At 41.0% G+C, this 25,038-nt stretch overlaps 1 protein-coding gene across 7 annotated transcripts in view; it reads right to left on the bottom strand.

Moving 5' to 3' along the window:
• Positions 1–1,125: 1,125 nt before the first annotated feature.
• The window catches only part of SGSM2 (small G protein signaling modulator 2), a 48,926-nt gene continuing 25,013 nt past the window's right edge, over positions 1,126–25,038 (bottom strand). The window contains exons 5-24 of one of the 7 annotated variants that reach the window (XM_084493491.1): positions 24,598–24,665; positions 23,967–24,112; positions 22,844–22,978; positions 22,147–22,271; positions 20,677–20,744; positions 18,760–18,923; positions 18,071–18,200; positions 16,459–16,593; positions 12,878–13,028; positions 12,250–12,314; positions 11,654–11,799; positions 11,075–11,203; positions 9,578–9,760; positions 8,029–8,433; positions 7,076–7,200; positions 6,569–6,651; positions 5,978–6,087; positions 5,302–5,398; positions 4,876–4,950; positions 1,126–4,063 (exon numbers count right to left, since the gene is read on the bottom strand). In XM_084493491.1, the coding sequence (XP_084349617.1) occupies positions 3,975–4,063; positions 4,876–4,950; positions 5,302–5,398; positions 5,978–6,087; positions 6,569–6,651; positions 7,076–7,200; positions 8,029–8,433; positions 9,578–9,760; positions 11,075–11,203; positions 11,654–11,799; positions 12,250–12,314; positions 12,878–13,028; positions 16,459–16,593; positions 18,071–18,200; positions 18,760–18,923; positions 20,677–20,744; positions 22,147–22,271; positions 22,844–22,978; positions 23,967–24,112; positions 24,598–24,665 (2,629 nt within the window). In that variant the 3' untranslated portion in view covers positions 1,126–3,974. Of the gene's footprint in view, positions 4,064–4,875; positions 5,044–5,301; positions 5,399–5,977; positions 6,088–6,568; positions 6,652–7,075; positions 7,201–8,028; positions 8,434–9,577; positions 9,761–11,074; positions 11,204–11,653; positions 11,800–12,249; positions 12,315–12,877; positions 13,029–16,458; positions 16,594–18,070; positions 18,201–18,759; positions 18,924–20,676; positions 20,745–22,146; positions 22,272–22,843; positions 22,979–23,966; positions 24,113–24,597; positions 24,666–25,038 lie in introns of all 7 variants that reach the window. The other 6 variants (XM_084493488.1, XM_084493490.1, XM_084493489.1 and 3 more) reach the window with 6 other exon arrangements.

The raw sequence follows: 25,038 nt of genomic DNA, 5'->3' as shown, positions 1-25,038 counted from the left end.
GCTGAAATAAGTTCATGTTGCTGCAGGGACTCTGCAGCTTTGGGGGACAGCTGTCTAAGGTAGAATACCTCGTTCAAAAGTTTCTGAGAACTTGCTAGAAGAAGAATGCTGAGGGATTGGGGTGGGGGGTGTTGGTAATAAGAAAGAAGGTCCTGTAGAAGAGAAAGCAAATGTGTAGTTGTAGCTGTGCTGTGCACGTCTCCCATCCCAGTCCAAGCTCCCACCACGTTACAAGATGAAGGCAAAGGACAGGGTGGCACCAGATACACCTTGTAAAGAGCTTATTCTCTTTTATAAGGATAAATACATGATTAAGAGCTCTAACAGTCACGAGTAATGGCTGAGGGATGGCTGCATGCTCTCCAGTACAGAGAGCCATTATACTTGGGTGTTTTTACAGCCGGTAGACTAGGGAAATGCTCCAGTGCCCTTCAGGAACCACCTCTGGGCAGAGCTCTCCTGCAGAAACACAAATGAGGCTTACCTAAAAACTTGGAAAGGCAAAAAACTCTCTACAAAAACTGGTAACAGAAAAAAGAAAAAAAAAAAAAAGGAAAAAAAAACAACAAACAAAAAAAACAAACACACAGAAAAGGCAAGTAAGATAGCAAGTTCTGGAAGAGGGAGAGTCACTGCTCTAGAAGAGGAGCAGCAGGAGGATTTTTTATAGGTTTGGAGGATGAACTGGCAGTGCTGGAGGAGGATCTATCCTGGAAGCCCAGCAGTTCTGCTAGATTTTAATGTTAGCTGCAGCACGATCAGGCCTAAAAATGTAGGATGAAACTTTATTTTTTAACACTTGTCATAGGCCTACTTCTGTTCCCACTCCTCCTCTGAAGCTGAACTGCCAGCAGGCTCAGCATGTGACGATAGGTGTTCTTAGGCATGCACTGTATGTAATTTAAATCTCTGCTTAAAGTCATCTAAGGGACATCAGCGGTCTACTTGGTGATGACCTATTTACTTTAAAGCTACTGCTTAGTACAAAACCCATGTGCGCTGATCATTGAAACATTAATTACATATCACGCTCTCTTCCCAGACAGCCCGCTCCTTAGGGCTCCGTGTTCTGTCTCTGAAATTACCTTGGAGGGAGAGAAATTATTTCCAAATTGCTCCACAGAATGCCTTGACAATCAGTATTTATTCATATGTTACATTTAAACATAAATAATTGAGCAATAAAGAGAATAGTCTGCTCTTGACAAAAATAAATAAGTTAATACACAATATTCATAAAATACAATTAGACAGAACATTTTAACAAGTACAACAAAGTTTGTAGAGGATTTTTTTTTTAAACAGTAGAGTGGTATAGTACATTCCCAACAAAAAAAATAGTGCAGTTTTTATTTTTTACATCACTTTCTCAGGCTCTGTGAATTGGAGGGCTTTTTCGCTCATCATTTTTTTTAAATACTATTTCACTTTTCAAGTGAACAGACAAACACACAAACTGAAGCGCTTTGGAGACCTTTCAGCAGCCATGCACTGGCCTACAGAACAGTTTGATGCACAGCTATAGGTAACGACGAGTTCAGGCTGTGAGCATGCCTGCAGTACAACTTCTTGGCTTCTAATCCTGAGCACACCCTAACTGTGGGAGCACGTGGCGGGAGGGGAGTAAAGCTTATCATAACTTTCTTCCTTCTGTAACTCCCACTGCGATTATTTTAGCACTGTTCTGTGTAGAAAGGGGGTTTCCTTCTAACCCGCCTCCTCCACAGTACCTTTTTCAGCATTATGTAGGCTCATCTGTTCGCACTTGTTTTGTGACCATGGTGCTTCTGAGCGTGGAGAACAGGCTTGATCCCACAACAGCAGCGAAGGTGCGTGTGCCTACACCAGGGGCCTGATGACCTGGTCTGGGAGGGCAGGACTGAAGTGACGCAGGCTGTGTGACTATGGAGGGAGGGATGGGTTGGGTTGGGTGTTTTTCTTTACCATCCCATCAAATTTTCAGAGACCAGTTTAAGGGCTTGGTTATGGAGCTGAAAAGCACTTTGTGTCCATTTGGACTACTATTCATATTTTTTATTTTCCTGCAATCATAAGAAGAGATCTAATCACAGATGCTCATTCTAGAACCAAATCCCTCTTGCATGTGCAAGTAATGCTCGGCTCATGAGGCCCCAAAGGCAGTACAAATGTAGTGCAAAAAGCAAGAGGAAACTGCTCACTGTTTGTGCAATAATGAGAGCAGAGTCACCTCTCAGGATTTAAATCTTCAGAGTAATTTGATTTCCTACACCCATTTTGCTAAAAATCTGATTTTAGAAGCTCACGTGAGCTGATCTAATCAATATAAACTTCTTAAAAGCAGAGTTGAAAACTGTTTTCTCTATGAGGTTCAATGGAAACAAAGCTATGTAACCCTGCGTGCTCTGAATTATTAAAAAAAAAAAAAAAAAAAAAAAAAACAGATTCAAACACTCTTTTCTCTCTCTTTTTTTTTTTCTTCTTCTTCTAAATCACTGAGGTTCTAATAGCCAAGGGTGGAATAGTTAAAGTGCTTAAGCTAAATCACTAGGACTTCTAGGAGCACAGGTCACATATCCATGAAATCTACAGTTAACCCTATTTGCAACAAAACTGCTCCTTCCCTTCATCTCTTATGCTAATACAGAGATACACTTTTATTTAGAAACAACACCTACCCTGGGAAAGTAGTTCAGAGTATACATGATAAATGTTATCTAGTGTGATGAAGTGCTAAGATGGCAATAGATTTGTTTAAAGCTGCACAGCTGAGCCCCAGCTAACTCTATGTCACCTTCGATCTCTATAGAGCATGGATTAAAGCCTATGCTGCTACTTAAAGCATGCAGCCAAGCACAAGAAAGAAATGGCACAGAACTGCCATGGAGTGCATGGATGGCTCGACAAAACAGCGCAGTGCTACAGCAAAATGGAGCCTGTGCAACAATTTGAACTGCTTAATCTAGCAAGTACTGACACCTGCTTGAGTTAGTGAGTGCCTGGTTTGTGTTTGCAGGATCCCAAGGAAAGTCCTCCCAGAAAGCTTTGCAGAGCAGGGAGGAGGAGGCTAGTAGTGAGCAGTGAATAAACTGGAGGAGGTGAGGCTCCGTGGTGTCTGCTCCGTAAGTAGTGACTGAACTTCATGGGATTCCACACAGATGCAGTGTGGGACTTGCTAACATGAGCAAGGAAACTGTTTCTGTGTGCTCAACTTGTGTTAACCTGAACTATATTGGGCAGATTTGTCATTTGGGAATACTTGCAGAGTAAGTTTGCAAAGTAAAGTGAGGGCATGTTTGTGGCACGTGTAGGCCATGAAGACTCAACAGCATGCGCTGTCAGCAAAGGCTAACTCCCATTTCTAGCCAATGCTGCCAGATCTTCACTGCTCATCTTAATTATGTTATTTACTATAAGGCTATTTTCTCAGTTGGTAACCTTGTTTATTTTACTTGCTGCTAAATACTCTAGTGAATATAAATTCAAATGTTTTAGTAACAGGAGCTGCATATGCATTCTCTTCCACTTTCAAGGCATAGTCCACAAACTGTGTCCGTAACTGTGTTCTTCCAGGGACCCAGTTCAATGCTTGTGACACTTGAGTACTGGATTAGGGCTTACCTCCTTGAAAAGCTCTGTCAGAGCACAAAATGTGCTATTAAGGGTGCAGTAAGTCAAAATATAAGTGTTCCAGTATGTCACCCCCCCCCTTTTTAATATCTCAAATATGTAGGTAGACAGTCTTCTAGAGAAAGGGAAATACAAGAATGAAAAAAGATTCTGTCTTGAAATACAAAGTTGAGTGTAACAAGGACTATCAAACACAAAGCTTATCTTGTGAAGGAAAAGTTCAATTTTTAAAAGTATTACAAATCTGTTAGATATTTATTACATTACATGGAAGATGCAATTAAAACACCGTTTTGAAGTTACAGTGCAAGAAATGCTCCATCCAATAGCTCACAACAAGGCCCACAATGACAGTCTGTTCGTTATCACTTATTTTCAATCAGTGTCTGCACTTTGTAGACAAGGTCTCTTGCTATCCTCAGTATTTCCTGGGCATTATGATGCTCTGCCATTTCTAAAAGACACAGACAAACATTCTTAACTGTCAGTGACAGGAACTTTTGTGCCCTAGCATTGATAGTACTATAACATTAGCATTGATTAGTTAGTGTAACACAAGCAGCAATCCAGAAGTATTGCTGGGCTTTATGTTTGTAGAATTAACAGTAGAATAAATGAACGAATCCCTTAGTGCTATAGGTCCTTGCATGAAGATCTCATCCTTCAGATATCAGTTCTCTTGCTCCAGAAAACCCCAGTGCCTTGTGACCACAGAACAGGAATGGGAGGTCTGCACCCACACATGCCTGTGAACAGCCCTCCTGGACTCTAAAAAATGTAAAGCTGCAGAAACAGAACCTAACTTGATCAAAAGATGGCCTTCCAGGAAGGGACCATTGCTGGATTGACTGGGATGCAAGTGATAATACAGTTAAGAAGGGCTTTGTGTACCTGGAGCAATGTGGCTAAATAGTTCCACATAAAGAAGCCTGTACTAAAGTAAGATAGCTAGAGTAAAGTAGCTCTTGACATCTTGACAGACCAGAATCTTTAGTGTGTTTTTGTTTGTTTTTGAGGGAAGCAGGAATGCTGCTGTTTGTGTGCCAAGTAAGATCTTCATGAAGTATTTGAAAATCTGGGCTCTTCACTTCCATGAAAAGCAATGTGATTGAAGGGGTAAGAGATGTGCAGCTTAAACTGAAATGGGGCTTTTCACATCAGCAAGAACACTGCACAATTGCAGGTGGTTTGTCAGAATACGGGAGAAGCAACAAACTCTGAATACTTCCTTCTTATCAAAATGACTCTCTTAAAAATGTCCCTTACCATTAAAAAACTTGATGATATCAGTGAAGTCCATGTTGTTATCACGGATAATCTCTCGATAAACTTCCACAAGTGCTAAGGCAATGAAAAGGACAAAATGTTCTGAAGAGATGTGCTTTGCTGCCCAAATAACTTCCCACACTGTAAATACATCCTCGTACAACAATTCTGAATGGGAATAAACATTACAAGAGCATCTGATTATTCAAATTGACCTTTTTACCCCCTCTAATTAATGTCTTGCAGGCCTTATGCAGAAAAGAATAGAATTTGATGAATCTTCCCCTTCCCTCTCCCCTTCTCCAGCCAACATCATTCCAATGGTAGTTAATCTCTGAGAACTCTAGTGAGCCTAGCTGCTGATCATCCAGACAACATCAATTCAGTTTTGCACAACCCTAAACTACAGGCATAGAACATTATTACCTCTTTTAAAGTCGAGCAGGAACCAGCGATAGCAGAAGTAAAAGTGAGTGTAATCTCCATTCTGGTGCATCAATTCAAAAAGCTCTGAGTCTAGAATCTGAAATGCAAAACATCAGATGTTAAACGTTATCTTGTCTGAAAGTAGCCCAAATCAAAGGTGTTGGAGGCTGGTGAAGACTTCTTTGCTACTTCTTATCAGCTGACCCTATGGTTATTCTGAGCAGCTGCTTAGCACAGATCCACCCTTTTGTTATGCATTTGCAAAATGCTGATGGTGTGGGTGCCCTGACAGACTGACAGGGTGAAGGCTTACTGTCTGTGCAGCTATGATGTGACTGGATTTTAATGTGATTTCTCCTTGACTTCAGCTGAAGCTGGAATGAGCCGTAAGTGTGAGTCATTACATGGGATAGCTGGTGTACTGAACGCAGAAGTTTTGGGAATTTGTTTTGTCAAGTTAATATGAGCTGACCTGCCCTAATGCATAGTCTATTGTGACAGCAAATATCGTTCCCTAAAAAGTAGAAAATCATTCTGGGGCTGCATAAATATCCTCCACAGCTCTGAAGTACCAGATAGCTAGGAATCCCATTCACTGGAGTCCTTGCCCTTCAAGCTAGTCCTGAGCCTCTGAAACAATCTCATCTTCTTTCAAATAAAATTCAAAGAGACTCACTTGGATTAGGGACCGCATGTTGGCAAAGTGTGTGTCCATAGCACCTCCATTGGGGAAGTTCTGGCTCATCCTCTTCATCAAGTGGCTGAAGCAGCTGTAAGCCAGCTGATCTGCAAGGTATAATGCAGAACACTTAGTGTTCCAAGTCTTCTGATGTCCTTGAACCAAAGTAATGTACAGCAGGGCAAAGCCAAAAAAAAAAAAAAAAAAAAAAGAGGTTTTTCCCCTTTGCTGTTCCCTATCCCCATCATCAGTATTAAGGTGAAACAGAAGACAGTACCCGACTCTGGACCATTTTAATTATGTTTCTAAACAACACAGCTTAAGGTTGAGTTTTCAGCATAAGCAACTGCTGGAACACAGCTGCTTAGAAAATGTAGTAAAATTTAATCTGGAGTTGGTCAGTAAACAGGGAACCTCTGAGATACTAATGTTGGTCATTTCAACAGCCACATTTAGAGAAAATATGGATCAAGAGCTGCAAGTTTGTTTTTCCTAGTGAGCTAACCTTGATTAATGGTTCTTCTAAAACAGCATTTATAGAGAACTCCCTAAAGATACCAACATATTCCTAAAGAAAATGCTTCCTACCGTTGTCAAGTATAACCATCAAAGGAGCCAGGAGGTCACACATGCCTTGAACATAACCAACTTCTAGGTGCTCCCAAACATAACTGCAGAAAGAAGAAAGCACAAGTGATAATAGGATTAAATAATCCTCTTGTCTACCTAGTAGATGTCCTGCAACACTGTATCTGGGCACCTCACAATTATTAATTGCCATTTATAGCACCCCATTGCAGCAAGGATATATTATCCTCATGTGGAGGAAACCAGAGCTAATAATACATTAAGAGAACAGTTCAAGGTGAACGATGGCGTCTGTTTCTTGAGGTAAAAGGAGACTCTCTCAAGTCCATGTTCCAAACGTGGACCACCTATCATATCTGTACTTTCTAACCTTCCATACTAGGAACTACCATTCCTTCTTTTAAGTTCATTACTGATTTTTTTTGTACAATTATTATTTTCATATTATTATACTTCATGGTTTATGACAGTTATGTGAGAAGTATTTCAGCTTACAGGCTGTATTACCTGCACATGACATTGCGGAGTTTCTCCAGATTATCAGCAGTAAAATACCAGTAATTCCGATCACATCTCTGGACATCTTTATCAATTCTGTGCAAATTTAAGGCAACAGTGTCCAATAATTCTATCTAGAAGAGAAAAGCTTAAGCTAGATCTGCTGTTCAGTCAAAAGAGAGGCAGGCTGCTAAATCATTTTTAGGCAGACATTTAGTTTAGATAGATATCATCAGCAAGGAGCATGTAGCTGTAAACAGAGCTCTTATCTTTTTTCCTCGCTCCACAGATCAGAGTTGATGCCAACCTTATGACTACCTTAGGTGGCACTAACAAGAGAATATCCATCAGTAGTGAGTACAGACTGAGTTAGAGCATTCCCAGGTGCAAATTCAGTCTAAGAATCAACAAACCAGAAATAGTAAAATTATGCTTTGGACTTACAAGAGCACTGAACTACTCAATTACTGTCAAAAATCCCAAGTAAACGGTGCATAGTTTCTCTCACAAATGTTCCAAGCCTGTCCTCTTTACAAAGGGTTATGTCCATATGAGCAACTCCAACAGAGGAGTGAAAGAAAAAACTCCATCTGTTAACAGCAACACTAATAGACATGGTGATGTCTTGGATCTTCATTTAGGTTGTGGTTCAATTTGATTAAATGGGGATTTCAGCTTGAATTAAATGACACTGAAATCTTACAATTGGTGTCTTATTCTCTCTTAAAATTTTTAGCTACTAGATCTTTACCATGTTATTTTCACTCTAAAAAGACCCAAAATTTTATTGCTGTCTTATAATGTATCTCAAAATACAGATGAAATAATTTGGATGCAAAGATCCTCAATTATCTTCCCACCACCTGCAGTTCTAGTTTGGGATTGTCTCTCACTAAATCCTATCTGAAATCCAGTACAAGTCTTTGCCAGAAAAAGATTATGATAAATAAGTTGTGACCTACTGTGTAGGATGCAGCACAGACAGAAGCAACATCCATTAAATAATCCACCTGGGAACACAGCTGCTCTTCTGATACAGAATCCTGAGACTGCAGTACAACTGACTTGGCTTTCTGCACATGTGGTACATCTGGATCAGTCCTTTCCAAGTCAGTGCTAGTTTCTTCTTCAGCCCCATCTTCAAAGGAGACACTCTGCCCATCATCAATACTGGACAGGATGCCTGAGGCCACAGAATAGTTCCGTGAGGATGGCAGCCCAGAGTCAGGGGAGTCAAACTCTACGGACTGTTGCTCTACAGCAGCTACTGCTGCTGGTGTGTCGACAGACACCACAGTGAAAGTAGGGTCATCTTGACCTTTTGAGTCTCGTTCTGCTGAATCCGCTTCATCTACTGATATAAAGACCTTTGTGTGGGCAAGGGGGGAGTAAAAAAAAAAAATAATAAAAAAAAATTCAGATAAAGCAGGGGAGAACAGAGAAGCAGAAAACATTAAAGTAGCAAACCAACCTCCAACCACAAGAGACAAATAACTACATTGCTGCAGTGAAAAAGATCACTGATTAATGGAGTTTCCCTGCAAGCAAACAGTTGAGAACTACTCAGTCTTTATATTGAAACTCTCTAAAAATAATACCAGTTTGATTTTATATCTGTCTCCTAAGATGATGTCTTCCTCTCTCACAATCGTCAATTAGAAATACTTTGGAAAGCAGTGAAGCTTCCCTAGCTGCAACACCAACTCTAAAAGCACCTGCTCTTTTTAAGTTATCTTTGAAGGGGACTAACCTACCTCTGGCCTCAGACAACTGAGTTCAGATACTGTTGTTTAAAGTCAAGACTGGCCTTCAGATTCTTTTAACTGTGCAACCACTTTACCTCTTCTCTTGCTAAAAACTTTTTCAAACTACTGCAAGTTGTATTCTCACTTGCCATTAGTTAGCTAACTGAAGTCTGCATAAGTAACGAATACACAGAGACACTTTTGGAACACAAACACCAGCTCTCCTGTCCAATTGTGACTATAATCAAGAAACCCCTTTACTGGTTATTTAATTTACCAAGATGTTAACTCAATCTGCCTTTCTACTGCTTAGCATCTTAGCTTAGATTCACAAAAATCCTCTCTCCCAGAATAAAATTACACACAACCTCTCAATCAGGGACAGGAGAGAATCAAAAATACGCTTTAATAGTAGTGATCTCTTGCTCCTATGCTGGATTTGAGTGAAGGACCTATAAATAAAGATAAATAAATAGCTATTCCACTACCGAGAGAATGAGGTGAACCTTAAAGTCTTCAGGCAGGTCCTGCTCAGAACAACTATAGACTACCCAAAATACAGACCGGCTCTTGGCTGTATCGTGGAAGGGCTACAGTTTTAGTTTCCATACAGGATTTAAGTAGCTCCAGACTGATAGAGCTGTGGCTACTGGTAACCTAAATCTCTGCTTCCTTGTGCTGTACCCGTGCCAATGCTAAGCCTCCTGCACTGCTTGCATCAGTTCTGCATCACTGCCTGCAGAGTGAGAGGGAAGGGAGTACTTACATCATTGCTGATGGTGGAGTCCCTGTGTATCAGTCGCTGGACGTGGCTGTCAATGCTGCTACCCGACGAAAACTTTGCCAATGTGGCAGAATGTGATTCTTTCTCTCGCTGTTTTACGATGACCTCACAGGCCTTCCACTCAGCCATGACCTTCTGATACCGGAGAGCAATGTCTTCATCGACCTGCAGACAGACAGATAAGATACTAAAATGCTGGTCCTCCTTGAAAGACAGCATTAAAAATGAATGGAAGCCAGAAGGGAAGAACTAAAGCAAATGTAACGTATCAAATCAAAAGCCTGAAGGCTCCTGAAGTCCTCTTGCTAGAGCACAAATCACTGTAAAATGCAATGACTGGAACAGTAAGATGTTGCACAGGAAGGGCCAATTAGGTATTTACTGCGGGGAACAAACTATCACTGTAGATGCCAGAAAAGATTCATATAGACATCTGTATACGCTATCAACAGTGCCTTGATGCTGTTCAGGAAAGAACCATAGATGTCACTGACTGTGAAACCTCACACAGTAGTCAGATGCAATCTGATGGAGCAATAACTGGATTAATCCTAATTTCATTATACTTCCTTCCCAACTCTTTCTCTATTACATCTCTAACACAGCTCCTGCAATGAATTCCAGGACACAGGTTTATTGACATCAGCCCATGAAGAATTAGATGCTGGAACAGAGTCTTGAATAGTAGAAATCCCAGCTCACATAGCCTAGTATACTGCACATGGCCAGATCTAACCACTCTGGTTCCTCTAGTAATAAAACAGATTTGTGCCATCTCTGGCTTCCTCCATTGAAAGATGGACACAGAACCCCGAGCCGTTAAGGGACATGTAGTAATTTCACTACTCTGTCACTTGTCAGGAGCTGAAGAGAAACCACAATTGTGAGTTGGCTCCAGGCTCTGGACTGTGCTGACTGGAGTTGCTACCAGAGCATTCATGCTAAGAGCTGCAGGCTATTTGTCACTTGAGATAGCTGCGGAGTCATAAATCACAAAATACAACAGTTAGTGGAAGGCTGGAGGACAGCCATGTTTCGAAGTCCCCCAGATGCTGATGGATGACTGCAAAAATATCACCAGAAGGCAATGATGATAAATTACCCGTGATGGCTTCAGTTAAGGACAGAAGTTTCCCATACGTGCTGATGTTATGACTGTTCTCATCTTTTTCATTTAACAGACTGTTAGATTCAATGGCAAGCTTTATTTAGAGTCCAACAGCACATTTCGTTTAGGAGTCAGTTATTACTGTTACTTACTGATGACGTTGAGTTAGCTCATAGGAATCCAGATAAGGTTTCAAGTACCCTTGTGTTCATACGGTACAAACTCAGGGAAAAGAACTGGTTATAGGAGCTTATATTCTGCAGAACAGGATAATATTCTCCTTAATAAAGTAATAAAGACTAACGCTTGCTATTTGAAAACCAAAGGCTACTCTGCAAATGTAATTCAAATCCCCAGAAAATTGTACTTACCTTGTCCATTTCCTTTTTGGCCATGCCGAATTTGTAGTGACCTAACAAGAATGGCCAGACTTCCTTTCGAATCTCATGCTGTACCCCACCATAATAAACTCTTCTTAGCAATTCCAGTTCCTTGTAATTCTGCAGCAGTTGTGAGAAAGAGGTATTGAAGGTAATGCGTCTTTATTTTCCTCAGGCATGCTCATATACACTTAATTTCAAGTACAAAGAACAGTGAAACGCACACAAGGCACTAAACAGATTTTGCAACTTGATGCATGCCTTTAGTGCCCTAGTTCAAATCCAATCTAATAGAAGTTGTCATGTCTCCCATGAAAATAATCTAATTTTTAATAGATTAGAGTCATCATGAGATCAGTTGCTTTGATGTTCATTGACATCTTTGCCATCATCAAAGAAGCAAAAGATAAAGAAGTGTAAGAATCAACTGTCTTTCACTAGAAAGAGAAGTCACCCTGGGAGGACCAGAAAGCTTTAATACATCCTGCGGGCCATTCGAAGGGATACCATGCTCACCACAGCAGCGTATGGGAGTTAGTTTAATGATCACAGAGGTATTCTGTTACTTACTTTTCTGTCCTTCTGATACTTGCTCCAAACCTCTTTAGTCAGACCTCCTGCAGCACTGGATGGCTTGTCAGGTGGGATAATTGTGTGGTTCACTAGGGCAGACAGATGTGTTCGCACTGTTGACAAATGGCGGCAGTAGGCAAGCCCTGGGATTGGGGAAGGAGGTAAACATGAATGAGCAACCTACACAATATCAGCAGCCTTTTTCAAGATCTGGTTGTGACATTTTAAACTTGCCACTAATAATCCTATACGAAGTAACCTTGTGCTTGTACTATAAAAAAATGAGGAAATGCAACAGAGCCAAAGATTAATCCATTTTACACAGACAGGTGAAACCCAAGTAGAGTACTGCATTGCAGTGTAAAATTACGTTCTGTCTTCACTAAGGATCAATTTCCCAGAACTGTATTAAATCCTACAAATAATGGAATTACGAAGCTGTGATACTTGGGTCACGACCACACTAATGCCCTGAGTTGATCTGACTTGCAACGATAAATTTGGTTTTAGACTACTTTCTAAAGCAATTATTACATGTTTTTTAGGTAAGCATACAGATACCACAAGGGCTGGATCTAAAAAGCTTCACTTACATCCATAAAAGGCTCTGGAAACTATCTGCCTCTTCATGCTTTCACACAGCATCTTTAATGGAGTTCTGTGGAGACACATTATCGGGAACACGATAGGTCACAGGGACAAAAATCATCGTGAACTTTATGCTGATCCCTATGATCTACACATAGCGATTCTTTCTCTGCATCAAGATTTATTTACCTAAGGGACAACCATAATTAGAAATTATACTTTTAAAAGCATTTTCCCACCAGCATTTTGGCCCCAAACAGATTAATCTGGTGCATTTAGCTACAACTGCTTCAGGTGCGTTGTAAAGGTCCTTGTCAAATTAGATGAGTTGTTGTCCTTCATTATAATTGTTAATTACTTGTTAAATAACATGCTTCCAGAGCTGAATTGCACTGAACTAAACTAACAAACAAAAAAAACAACTGCAAATTTTCTACCAAAATGTGACTTGAGATTCGTTTAATAGGCTAGTTTCAATAAGCTAAGTGTCTTGCTATAAAACTCCATCTTTTCATGTTAGAAGCTATTTGAAAATTGTTATTCTTTGTCTCTGGTGCTGCAACCAATAAAATACCTTTGCTTTCAACTGTGGCACAAATTTTCCCACCTAAGCTGTCTGGACAACTTGCTTACCTATCGTGGATGCAGTTGCAGCAGCTGGGTATGTCATAGGGAGAGCTGCCCGTTGAACAGGAGACGCATGAGGAGCCTTGGCTACAATGCTCCAGCTGCCATGAAAGCAAGTTTGCCCCAAAACCTTGCATCTCTATCACTTCACTCGTGTCTAGGGAAAACAAAAAACAAAAAAACAAAAACAAAAACAGCAGGCCATCAAATTTTTTTTCTTCTTTCCCTTTCTTCCTTCTGTGCATCCTGATGGCTTCATGCTTTACTTCTCAGCAGGCTTTGAACCTTGATTGCAAAAAGGGGAGAGCACTGTCTTAGTTAACCTCAGAAATACTGCTCTCACCATAACCTAAACCCGCAGCATGCTGTGCACATTCACCTGAGTGAAATCCCTTCACCATTTCCCCCTTTCTTGCCCATGCACATCCCAGCCCATATTTCAAGAGAACCGAGAAAAGGGTGCTGTAGAAACAACTAAAACTGGTTATTGTGCAATGTTATGATAATATTATTTAAAGCTAGAAGAGATAATCTAACCTGACCTTCTTTTTAATTCAGGTCTTAGAATTTCATTTTGCAGTTCCTGGAATCAGCCATGTAACTGCTAGTCCAGCTAGAGTGGAAGTTTGAGCATAAAAGAAATAAAAATTGGTTCAGTTATTTTTAGAAGATGCATATTTCCCCCTACTTACAACTAGAACCTAAATTATTTAGCATGGGATAGTTCAAGTCCTACTAACATCAACGTTATGTTTGTAAAGTAGGATTCTCTGCAGGAAAACGTGATCCAACAGTACAGTGCAGCTTCTCGAGTTATCCCTGCTCACCAAAATCTAATTGCTTTTTTTAAACCAGCTTCATTAAGGCAACACCAAAAAATCACCAGTTGCCTTTAAAAGCTTCGCTTCTCTCTTTAGCTTTTCCAGCTGGCCTTTGAGCTTGTGGGTTTTTTGTTTTTATAATAAATAACTGGCCTTTCAGCTCACCCATGATTAAAATTAAGGCAAATGCCATAATACTATATGCCAGTGAATTAACATTTGTAAGCAAAATCCAGTCCCCTGGGCCGTGCTTTTAAAACAGACATTTATTGGGTGGTGGTAGGGGCAATTCCAAACCATCTCATGCATTTTAAATCAAGGTAGCATAAAGCATTTTAGTAGTGCCTATTAGAAAGTGGGCATAGGTGAGGAAGGAGTGGAGTAGAAACATTTGTTAACAGAAAAAGCACAGGCTCATGCGGAAGCAGTCATGTGTATTTCACTTCACAAAACAAAGTGTGATGAAAAAATGCTCTTCACCTTAATTCTTCAAGGAAGGAGCTGAATGACCCAGTATTTATTGCAGCTTCTCATTTGGTTCAAATAAAAACCATTTGGCAAACATTTTTAGATCATTATTTTTTGCCTCCCCTCTACAGACAAGAAAAGTGGGTTTTTCAGTTATTATATATATATATTTAGAGAAAGAAGGAAAGAACCCCACAGAACCTAAATATTCAGATGAAAGGTACCTGAATTAGTGAAGAATTAGAGTGAACAGCATCTTTTATTTAATTGTAGTATTATCTGTAACTTCAGCTACATGCAGAAGTTGAGCATGTTGCAAAATGTAAAAGCAAATAGCTAGCAAACCTGCTACAACAGTGTTGTCATTATTCAAAAGGGATGTTGCTGGACAGACAACAGCAAGTCCAATCTAGTTCAGCAGGAATCACTACTCAAATAGCAGACATAACCCTAGCTATACCATTAACATTAATCCTAGCTACACCATTATACCAAGATATAAATAAGTAAATAAATAAATAAATTTACCTGACAGCCATTCTGGTAGCCTAACTTAAAATTTCCATGACCTGACTAAAGACTAAATTGTTTTTGATCACAGCATTAGCTTCTTAACGTGCATATGTCAGCGTTAGACCTCCTTCCTTTCTGTTATCACCCATATCCAGAAGTGATCAGTTAAGACACAGAGCGACTTTCTGAAACAGCACCTTTCTTCAAGGGTAACCACATATACCAGTTCCTTCCCATCCACACATTCTAAGACATCTCTATTAACTTGGGCTGGACTTTATCAGTTTTAGGTGTTACTACCTTGGGATGTATGTGAGGGCAACCTACCAGGAGAATCTCTCTGAATAAACATTCATATCCTATCTAAACAGATCTTAGGCACTGTATAGATGCAGGCAATTGCACTCTCCTACAGGTGGTTCCACCAGACCAGGGCAATCATCCATCTAGAACTAAACTTACGACTCTGCTATTTAAAGGTGTGAGTGTCATATCTCAACTCAAGATATATTGTGTTTTTCTGAGGGAACAGAAACACCAGAAGAAACATGTTCATGCTAACACAACGAATGAAAAATACAGACAAGAATCAAACTTGCAAGCTGCTGCTCTCCTTCCGACTTCCTCTGCGGATGTTCAGCTTGTGACAGCTACTTTACAGCCTGATAACAGAGAAGCTTTTCTCTTGCTGATAACTGCAGTTTATCAGCAAGAACAGAGAAGCTGTTGTTTTGATTATAACAGGAGCATGCCAGAGTTGGCATGTGCACTCAAGAGGTATCAAGGCCAAAGGTCTGGTGGTATTGAAGCTGTTCAGTAACTGGTAAGCCTAGAGGAGTGAGAGATTTCACATGAACTGGTGGGCAGGCCGGGATGACATCTGTCTGTCCTTTGAACAACTGCAAGCTTTAGAATTCTAGCTGTGCAGGAGACCTTGGGAATGGATTTTGTACATCATTCAGCTTCCTCCTTTGAGGAAGCAAGGACTTTTCCAAGTCTCCAGAACTATACTACTACATCCTGAATGCTTGGTAATACCTATACTTCTTGAGAATACTAATTTTATACATCTGTTACGAATGGTATTAGGAAAAGAACAAGATGACACATTCTGAGAGGGTAGAGAGTCTTGCAGCTGATCACCTAGCCTACAAATGCAAGAGATGGAATGAAAGCACCTGACCACAAAAAGGCTTTGACCCCAACCTTCTCTGCACTCTTCTGCTACCTTACAGAGTTATCCAGAGTTTGGGTGGGAGCACACCTACTTGTACCACTGCTGGGGCTCAAACTCACTGCACTTTTGTTCTCCCTATTCTGTTTACACAGGCAGTCTCCATGTGTGACTCTGCCCAGCACAAACCATACTGTTACTGCTGTAACCGTGCACCTCTGATCTCCTATATAAGGCTGCCCTCCACAGTCTGTTATGCTGTACATGAGCAAGACATGGTGGGAGAAAATAAAGGCCTGTTATACTCCCTCCCTCTCTTGTGACAACATGCTCTAGTATTCAGTTTTTATGAAGGTGGGGCAGGAGGCCTCTGGAAGTAAAGAAGATTTGTTTGTTTAGCAGCACAGATGCTCAAAGGAGATGGAAGATGCTGCTGTTTCCCCTTCCCATAGGTTGTGAGCATATTCCCAGCCTCACCACAATCAACTTAATCTCCAGGTCTCATGGCACAAGTGAAATGTTTTGCCCTGTAATAATGCCAACACTGTTGTACGCATCAGTGGAACGAGCTGCAATAGAGCTCTGGGACACAGGGGGAGGAGGATAAAAACCTTTCATCCTATTAGGAGCTGTGAGGTTCCGAGAGCAGATCATTGATAGCATTGCGTGTAGCTTATCTTCCTCCTCCTCGTCATCGTCAACAGAGGCAGAGCGGCTGGCAGCTAAGTGGTGGTAGTTAATAGTTACTGCTCAAAGAAAATAGTGAAAGAGGAGCATAAGAAGAGAGAACTTGATTCTGCGGGAAAGCTCAAAAGGACATGTTCAGCAAAGACAAAGGATTTGAATCCTGCCCTCTTTCTGAGGGCACAAGCTCCTGTGTGAGTGAGCATGAAAAATGAGGTTCTTACAAAGAAAAGCATGCTCCACCAAACACAGGCCAGCTTCTGATTGTGCATAGGCTGTTCCCCGAGAACACACAGATCATGGCAGTGAAGGAAGGTCCCAATGCTAGCCTGCAGTAGGTGAGTATGCTCCTTAGCCAAACTCCATGGGAATTCAAGGCTCCAACTAGTTCACCTCCTTCACCATGCCAAATCAATACTGGGGCCTCCTTTCCACTCTCATACCCATGTCAGATGCATCCGGGCAGCACGCAGTCTGCTCCCCAGCTCTGCCTGGCACATCAAACGTGCAAGGTATGGGCCAGTCTCTAAGGAAGCCTGAGGCAGGAGCCTGCTCTCTCTGCCTTGCACTCAACAAGCAGGTCTGTGCTGATTGTGCCCACAGAATCTGCAGTCCCTTTGATTCACGCAAAGGGAGAACATGCTTTTGCTGGTGTGCGGGTGCATGAACTTACCTGCGCAAATTCAGAGGCCCTAATAAAGCATAACCACTACTGTGGTTCAGTCCCCTAGGGTACAGAGGGGTCACAATTGAGATTTCTGCTTTCTCAGCTGCAGTCCCAATATAAATAATAAATCCAAATTCCCTGTAAACTTTAAGGTCTTATTTTCCTGGGAAATTCTTGCTTCTTTGCCGTGGGGAATAAAACTGAATGTACTGTTTGAGAACTAGCTCAAAAGCTTTCTTGCATGTAAGGAGTTTGTATTCACTGATGACATGAGGTGGTTTGGTGCTTGGGAATTCATTTAGTTTCCTCAGAAGGGCATTTATTTATCCATTGTTAAGTTCTTGCTTCCAAGCCAGGAAAACTCAGCCCAGGGAGTTCTTGGGGGTACTTTAAGAGTTGAGTTTATGTTTTGCTTGTTTGTTTTTCCTAATAGCAATATTATGAGCAAGCAGCATGGCCAATAAAAAAATATCCTCACTTAAGGAGCAAAACTGCTCCTGGATAGTAAAACAATCTTTTTGGTTTTGGTCTCAGTTTGCAAGCCCAGGGGAGTATTTTGAAAACTTCCTCTGCAAAACACAGAGTAGACGTAATATCTCCCACCTCCACTCCATTTCCATGAAGAAATTTCACTTTGTTAAGGAAACCTACAGTAAGCTGTACCTGTTGATCACAATTATCAACCAATGAAACTTTGTGGTAGATTTCCCCAACACCGCTCCACTTCCCTCCACCCCCAAACAGCTTGTCTGCTACCTTCAGTTATTTCCCAGGATATTACTTCAAGATTTTCTTATCTGTGTTTGGTTTTTGTTGTTGTTTGGTTGTTTGTTTTTGTCTGTTTTTAAACAAAGAAGAACAAAGGCACTTACTGTTATCATGCTTGTGTCCTGGATAGATAATTCTGAACACATAGTCTGTAGAAGTGTCTTCAGTTGGCATTTCTTCTAGGTCCACTGATTTGTTGCTGTTTCGTTTTCGAAGCTTTGGAAATACCTTACCCTAGAGAAAGTAATGATCCCATACATTCATTCAGCTACCAAATACTAACAGAGCACAACAAACTAAGTACTTTGGACCTTTGGCATATTAAGTCCTAAAATAAAATTTTCAGCGTTGGGAAGGGGTGAGGGAAAAAAACACTAGAGTCATAAATAGATGGTGGTTTAGAGATACACAACTTTTCTGTGTGCTTAAAATACAACTTTTTCTTGTACTCCATGGGAGCTGGGCACCAGCTTCCTCAGTAATCCAAGCCTCTGACAGCAAGTATATCCCAGACTCTTGGAGTCTCAGTCCCTATTGTTTGGGACTGATACCAATGCATCATGTTTTGATACAACAGCAGATTCCAGTGCAATGCTCAATGAAGCAATGAAGGTATACACAATTTTTATGGACAATCTTTGTAAGAATCAGATTGGACTAAATGGAGTTATTTTGCCTCCCACTTTGATTTCCAGCTGCTTTATAATAATGCCCGGACTCTGTGGGGCAATTTGCTGTTGCAAAGATGGTAAGATCAGCCCTACTACAAGCAGCTCATCAGAAAAGGCAGTACCTTGCCCTGTTGGGACCAAAGTGGTGGTTCCAGCTGACCACGAGGCAGAAGACCATTTTCCAGACAGGAAAGAAATGCAAGGAGGTGACCTCCTTGGGGGAAGTGCAGTGGAGGTCTCTGAGTTCCATCCTGACTCACCAAGACTAATGTCCATCTGCTTTCTGCTGCAAAGGAGGACAATGGGAGTCCACACTGTTACATCGGAATCTCTATTTGTTGCTCTTACCTTCTAAGCAAGTTTCATTTGTGACCACCTCTAAGTAGATAAATAAACCTCTGTAAGTCACAGCATAATCTAGGGGTGACCTCAGTCCTTTAGTCCTAAAGAAGCTCAGGATTCAAACAAACTATGACAGGCCTCATGCAGAAACATTTAAAGTGATTCTGAACATTAATATAATAAATAACAAAGGAAAAAAAAACTAAGTGTTTGGCGTGTAGCGTAATTTACAAAGGACACGATTTAGAATGAAGGCTAGCCTCATGGATATAACCAAAAGCTTTATTCCTGTGAGAATTAGCAAGTAACAGTCCCTGTTGTAAATTCTCATCTATCTTCACTGTCACTAGAAACTTAGCACAAATAACAAAACCCACCCTGGGCTCTGGGTACTCTTTCAAGTGTAATGATCTGAATCTTGAGTAGAATTTTCAAAAGCATATAAGTGAATTAGGCTCTTCATTTTCTTTTTCTAAAACTTACTGAATGAAGAACATAACTCACCAGAGTGCTTTTGAAACTTTTATCTCTAGTATTTATTCCTCTACGGCATTTAGAGCCACCTGGAAAATGGGAAACGTCTCAAGAGCAGGATGTGTGCCACAGCGTGGCTGTACAAGTCCCAGTCTGGTAGCTAGGTGCTATGGCAGGACTGCCAAGTGTCTGTTGTCTTGTGCAAACAACAAAAATCTTGCTGTGTATGCACCCGCACCTGTTGCCGAAACAGTCTTCTCAATGAACAACAACAAAGGCTGTCACATTTCACATCTGTTATCCAATTCCCCTTTTTCTAAGAAACTGCCACAAAGCAGAGTGGTGACGCACCTGGCCAGTCAGTTCCACCCTGGACAGGCACGAAGTGTTCTGGGAAAGCTGATCCAAGTGAGGCAAATAAACCTGCACTGGCATTGCAGCTGTCCTCCTCTGCCAGCTAGGACTGTATGTTTTAACACGTCCCCATATGCCTGGGCTGGCATGGGATAACTAGTTCTAAGCGTTAACAACACGGAGGGAAAGTGATCAGTCAAGTGGCTCTTCCACTTGCCTATTTTACAGCAGTACATATATAAGCTGTCTTTGAAAATACGCACTTAGTTCAAAACTTCTGTTAGTCCGACTGCAGTTCCAATCTGAATGCAAATGCAATTTCTGTATGTTCATTGTCTTTGCTCTGTGATTTTGGTTTAAGGCTCGTGGTAAGGAAAGCAGTCAGAGATGCATCTTGTTCAGATCCCCCTCTCTACACTGAGTACAACGGGCTCATCAGAACTCGATGGTCAGGCACACTCCATTTCTACAGGTTGATGATGTCACTGACAGACCTCCTTTTTTTTTTTTTTTTTTTTTTTGGTAAAGGTCAATGGATTAAGGCCCATGCTTAGAGAACCAAAGCTTCTATGTTAAATACCTGCTGCTAACAGTTTCCAGAAGTACTGTTCTGCACAGACGACTCAGAAAAAAACAGAGCACACAGGAAAAAACAACATGGAAAGCAAGTGACAACTGAAGCATTGCTTGGCAAAGTTCTTACCAGGTCTTTCAGTGAAGACATCTGAAGAAGAAAAATGGTCTGCCTTCTTTTGCATTAACCCCCTAATAGGCACCATATAAAATGGTAGCAGCATTAGCAGCATTAAAATTCACCTGGCAGACAGGGGCTTTGGGGGTACCCCCACGTGAAGAAGGTTTATGCTTACGTTGTTGATGGCAGTGAATGCAGACGATCTGGCAGAGTGGCACTATTAATGCGTAGTCCCAGTAAACACTAATAGGGAAGGAAAAAGTGCAGGAGACATTTTTTTTTTTTTTTACATTCAGGAGTACTTGTGGTTCCAAGCACCCCAAAAAAAGACTTTGCTAAGTTAATACCTGTTTTTTAAATTTGTCCGATTAACGTGCATTAATAGTCAAGTAAAAGGCAAAGGAATTAGTTCTCCACCAAACCTACATCTGACACCAGCCTTTTCATGATCTCCCTCCCTCTTCTCACCCCTTCCTCGCTCTTCCCACCCCCACCTCCACCCCCCCAGGTTAGAACAATGTTCCAGCTGAGATTAAAATGCCTATGACAGACTTCATGGTGGTCTTGTAGCTGGGTTTCACAACAGACAGATTCACTTATGTCTTCTTGCACACAGGATTTTTGAGCAGAAGCATGTAAATCCACTGGGGCTCAAGCTTACAGATTAAACACTGGAAACAGCTCTGAACCCTTCTGAGAACAACCTCAACAATTTAGCATTAAAAGCAAGGACACAGGACTTCAATAACGCTCTGTTAGAAATATATATATATATGAAGTTAAAAAATAAAAATCCCAGGGTGGATTAAGCATTAGAGACCACTGTTCTGGGACTGAAGGAGACATTCTCTGAGGAAGCATACTAGCCTGGTTCAGGACTTTGCATTCTCTTCCACTGAAGCAGAATGCCACAATAAATGAGTAACTGATCTAACGAAAGAGAATGACATTACAGGTCTCTCTTTTGAGGTTGAAATTAGCAATGCTTGTCAAGTGATTTATGACCCTCTGAAGGGAGGTACCAGAGTTGTAAATGATGGAAGGTAGTGTTGAGTCCCTTCTCCAGAGCATGTGGAAAAGTGGGCTTTTGTTTTCCATTTGAAAAGGCCCTGTATCCAACTCATACTTCACAACATCCTGTTTGTGATGTATATTACTGTATCACTCACTAATCCAGAGGGCCCTTTTTTAGACTAAATACTCTGGAATCAATTAATTTGTTGTTTTTGTTTATTTATTTGTTTGTTTTAACAACCACCCTAAGCGAGTTTTGAAAAGTTCATTAGATGATTAATGTGTTACTTAATTTTGAGTTTTACCATCCAGAGGCCCCCTGCAGGGTCCCAATTCATTCCAGTAGTTATGTATCTGAACTCACTTGTGGGCCTGTATCTGGGCCTTGTCTACACATTTGTTCCTTTCCTGTTTTGTTGTTTTAAGACAAAGTGTACTACAGGACATTTGGAAAAGTCACTTAATCTGTGGCAAAACAGGAACAGAACTCAAGCTGCCTGACACCTCAACCTCTGAGTTATTCAGAAGCCCTTAGATTAAATCACTTCTGTTACACTTATGCCCTATTACCAAGTATATGAGAAATAAGCACCACGAATGCTTCCAATCTTTTCCTGAATTCAATGACTACCTTTTCTCCAGCTCTGAATCTCCGAGAGTTCCATTCATCAGCTGATTTGGAGTCCATTTTAATGTCAAACTATCTGCTGACTGATGAAGGGAGAGATACCCAGGAATTGCCTCCAAGTCATCTTTCTGTTCACAGAAACAACAAACAGAAAATGAAGGTGATTCAAGTGCATGCATGCTTTTTGCTTCTCCTGTTTATCTACCCCTTCACAATTCTGAGATCTTAGTTCCAGCCCCCTCAATGTTGCACACCTCATCATCCCAGTAGGTTTGGCCATAGTCAGAACATTCCAGGCCATTTTTATCTGGCCTAATCACACTTCCAGGTCCTGCACAACTTCATCATCTGTGCACTTAAGTCTTCAGTTCAAGAAACCTATTTTTAAATTAATACAACTTACAAGATTTAGCATGACATAGTGATGGAGCACTGAAGTACCCTCCTCAGAGGCATGAAGATCCTGAAAGTAAGAACTATCAACCTTGTTCTCAATGTTACATTAAGATATTTAAAACTTTTTGGCAACGAGGACAAAGCCTGTTTCACAAATTCAGTAACAAGAATAATACCCAACCACATGTGAAAATACAAGAGAAAAATGGGAAATTTGGCCCACCCTACACATCACTACATTATATATACTTTGTTTCTCTGATGGCCAGATAACACAGGTTTCTGTAAGTATCAGCGTACTTACTGGCTGCACTAAGACGTTGTTTTTGCCATACAGGAGGTGTGTTCGGGAATTCTGGTGCAAAGACTCCACATACTCTCGTGCTGAAGCAGCAAAGCGATCTTCTGATGTGCTCCCACTTGAATGCCGTTTCCGGATCTAGCATGCACACACACACACACACAAACAGTCAAGGCAGATCAAGCAGCATGGGAATGACTGTAATGACAGCCCAGTAAAACAGGAACACAATTCCATTCAGACCAATCTCTGGTGAATGCAACTTCTTCTGGAGCCAAGAGACCTTGCAGAGAAACGATTTGGGCTCTTCCTCACCCCAGGCCAAGGCAGCTCATAATTCTTGTGAATTACTTGATGAAATCACACATCAAAAGCCACAGAATTTGGCCCTGGATCTCAAACTTTTTTAAACAGACAAAATATTTGGGTCCAAATGGACTTTTAACCTGTTATAAAGGCTCCATTACAGAAGAGAAAAAAAAGGTTCTTCTCATTCTTCTGGGGTTGCTTATTGTCAACATAAAGAATCATAGAATGGCTTGCTGTGCAAGGGACCTCGAAGATCATCTAGTTCCAACCCCCCTGCCGTGGAACCCACTAGATCAGGTTGCTCAGGGTCTCATCCAACCTGGTTTTGAACATCTCCAGGGATGGGGCATCCACAACTTCTCTGGGCAACCTGTGCCAGTGCCTCACCACCCTCTGAGTGAAGAATTTCCTCCTGACATCTAATATAAATCTCCCCTCTTTCAGTTTAAGACCATTCCTCCTTGTCCTGTCATTATCTGCCCGAGCAAAATATTGCTCTCCCTCTTTTTTATAAGCCCCCCTTCAGTATTTTTAAGCTGCAATGAGGTCTCCCCAGAGCCTTCTCTTCCATCCCCAGCTCTCTCAGCCTTTCTTCATAGAAGTGCTCCAGCCCCTTGATCACCTTTGTGGCCCTCCTCTGGACTCGCTCTGACATGTCCACATCCTTCTTGTGGTGGGGACCCCAGACCTGGAGGCAGTACTCCAGGTGGGACCTCACAAGGGCAGAGTAGAGGGGGACAATCACCTCCCTCCACCTGCTGGCCACTCCTCTTCTGATGCCCTGGAACTCTGAAATAGCTGCATAGTAAATACCTACTCCCAGCGCTGGGCGCTTTGAAGGTGAGTCTTGGCGACCATGAACTCCATGAATCCGGTGTCGCTGAACAAGTTCATCTGCTGAAGGGTCTGTCCAGTAGTGATCAGCTGTTTTTAGCTTGGTGTACTCCAGGGCACATGGTCCAACTAAGAAAAATAGCCCAGGAAAGAAAACTGAGTCTGTTTGCACACGTACGTAGTCTTACCCTGCTAGTCAAGTACCAAAAGTATTATTTTCCTCTCAAGCCAGGTGAATATTAATGATCACTTACTGATCCTACAGGATCAGCACATAATACAGACAGTACATGTAATATCATATCCTATTATCTAGGGCTGCATAAAAAATATTTCTGTAGGACGCAACCCTGCCAAAGCAGCATTAACAATTCCAAGCTGCTAGCAAGCATGCTGCAAAAATACCATTTTCTTTCTATTCTTTGATCTAACTGATAATTAATAGGACTGGTCTCAGAGGCAACAAAACATCATCTCCTCTATTGCTCTACTACAGCTAGCCAAACTATGTGCTAGAGATAAAAATCACCTTTTGTAACAGTTATAAAATAAAATGGCTTAAGAAACAGTGTGTTTTCTTTAGCATAATAAGAAGTAACTTTGCAAGAACTTACCTAGAAGAGAAGCAAGTATTGGGCCACAAACAGGATCTGCCAGTAAAGCTTCTTTTTCATAATATTTACTAGGAATAAAAGATTGGAGACCAATTAAAAACACTGGCTGTTATTTTTAAAAGCTCTTATGTCTCCCAGTAGTATTAGTCCATTAACTTTAAAAATATTACATTATTGCTTAACAAAAAGTAAGCCAAAGAAAGCAAAATAGATAATGGCTGTCATATACGAGGTCATACTTAAAACATAATAAAAACTCAAGCCAAATGCTCATTTGAAGTGTGAATTCAGACAACTAAATTATCTACATAAAAGGGAAGATTTAAGAGTTTGGAGTTCTAAGAGCTTTACCAAGGCTGAAAATTAAATCTAGACTGTATATCTGTAGTGCTTTCCAAGCTTGGTTTTAGTTTCAGTTCTAATGCAAAAGGTATTCCAGCA

Source organism: Aythya ferina (assembly GCF_964211825.1).
Source record: "Aythya ferina genome assembly, chromosome: 19".
In the NCBI taxonomy this organism is placed as follows: domain Eukaryota; kingdom Metazoa; phylum Chordata; class Aves; order Anseriformes; family Anatidae; genus Aythya; species Aythya ferina.
Note: the sequence above shows the minus strand (reverse complement) of the source record. Positions and strands in the feature narration are given on the sequence as shown.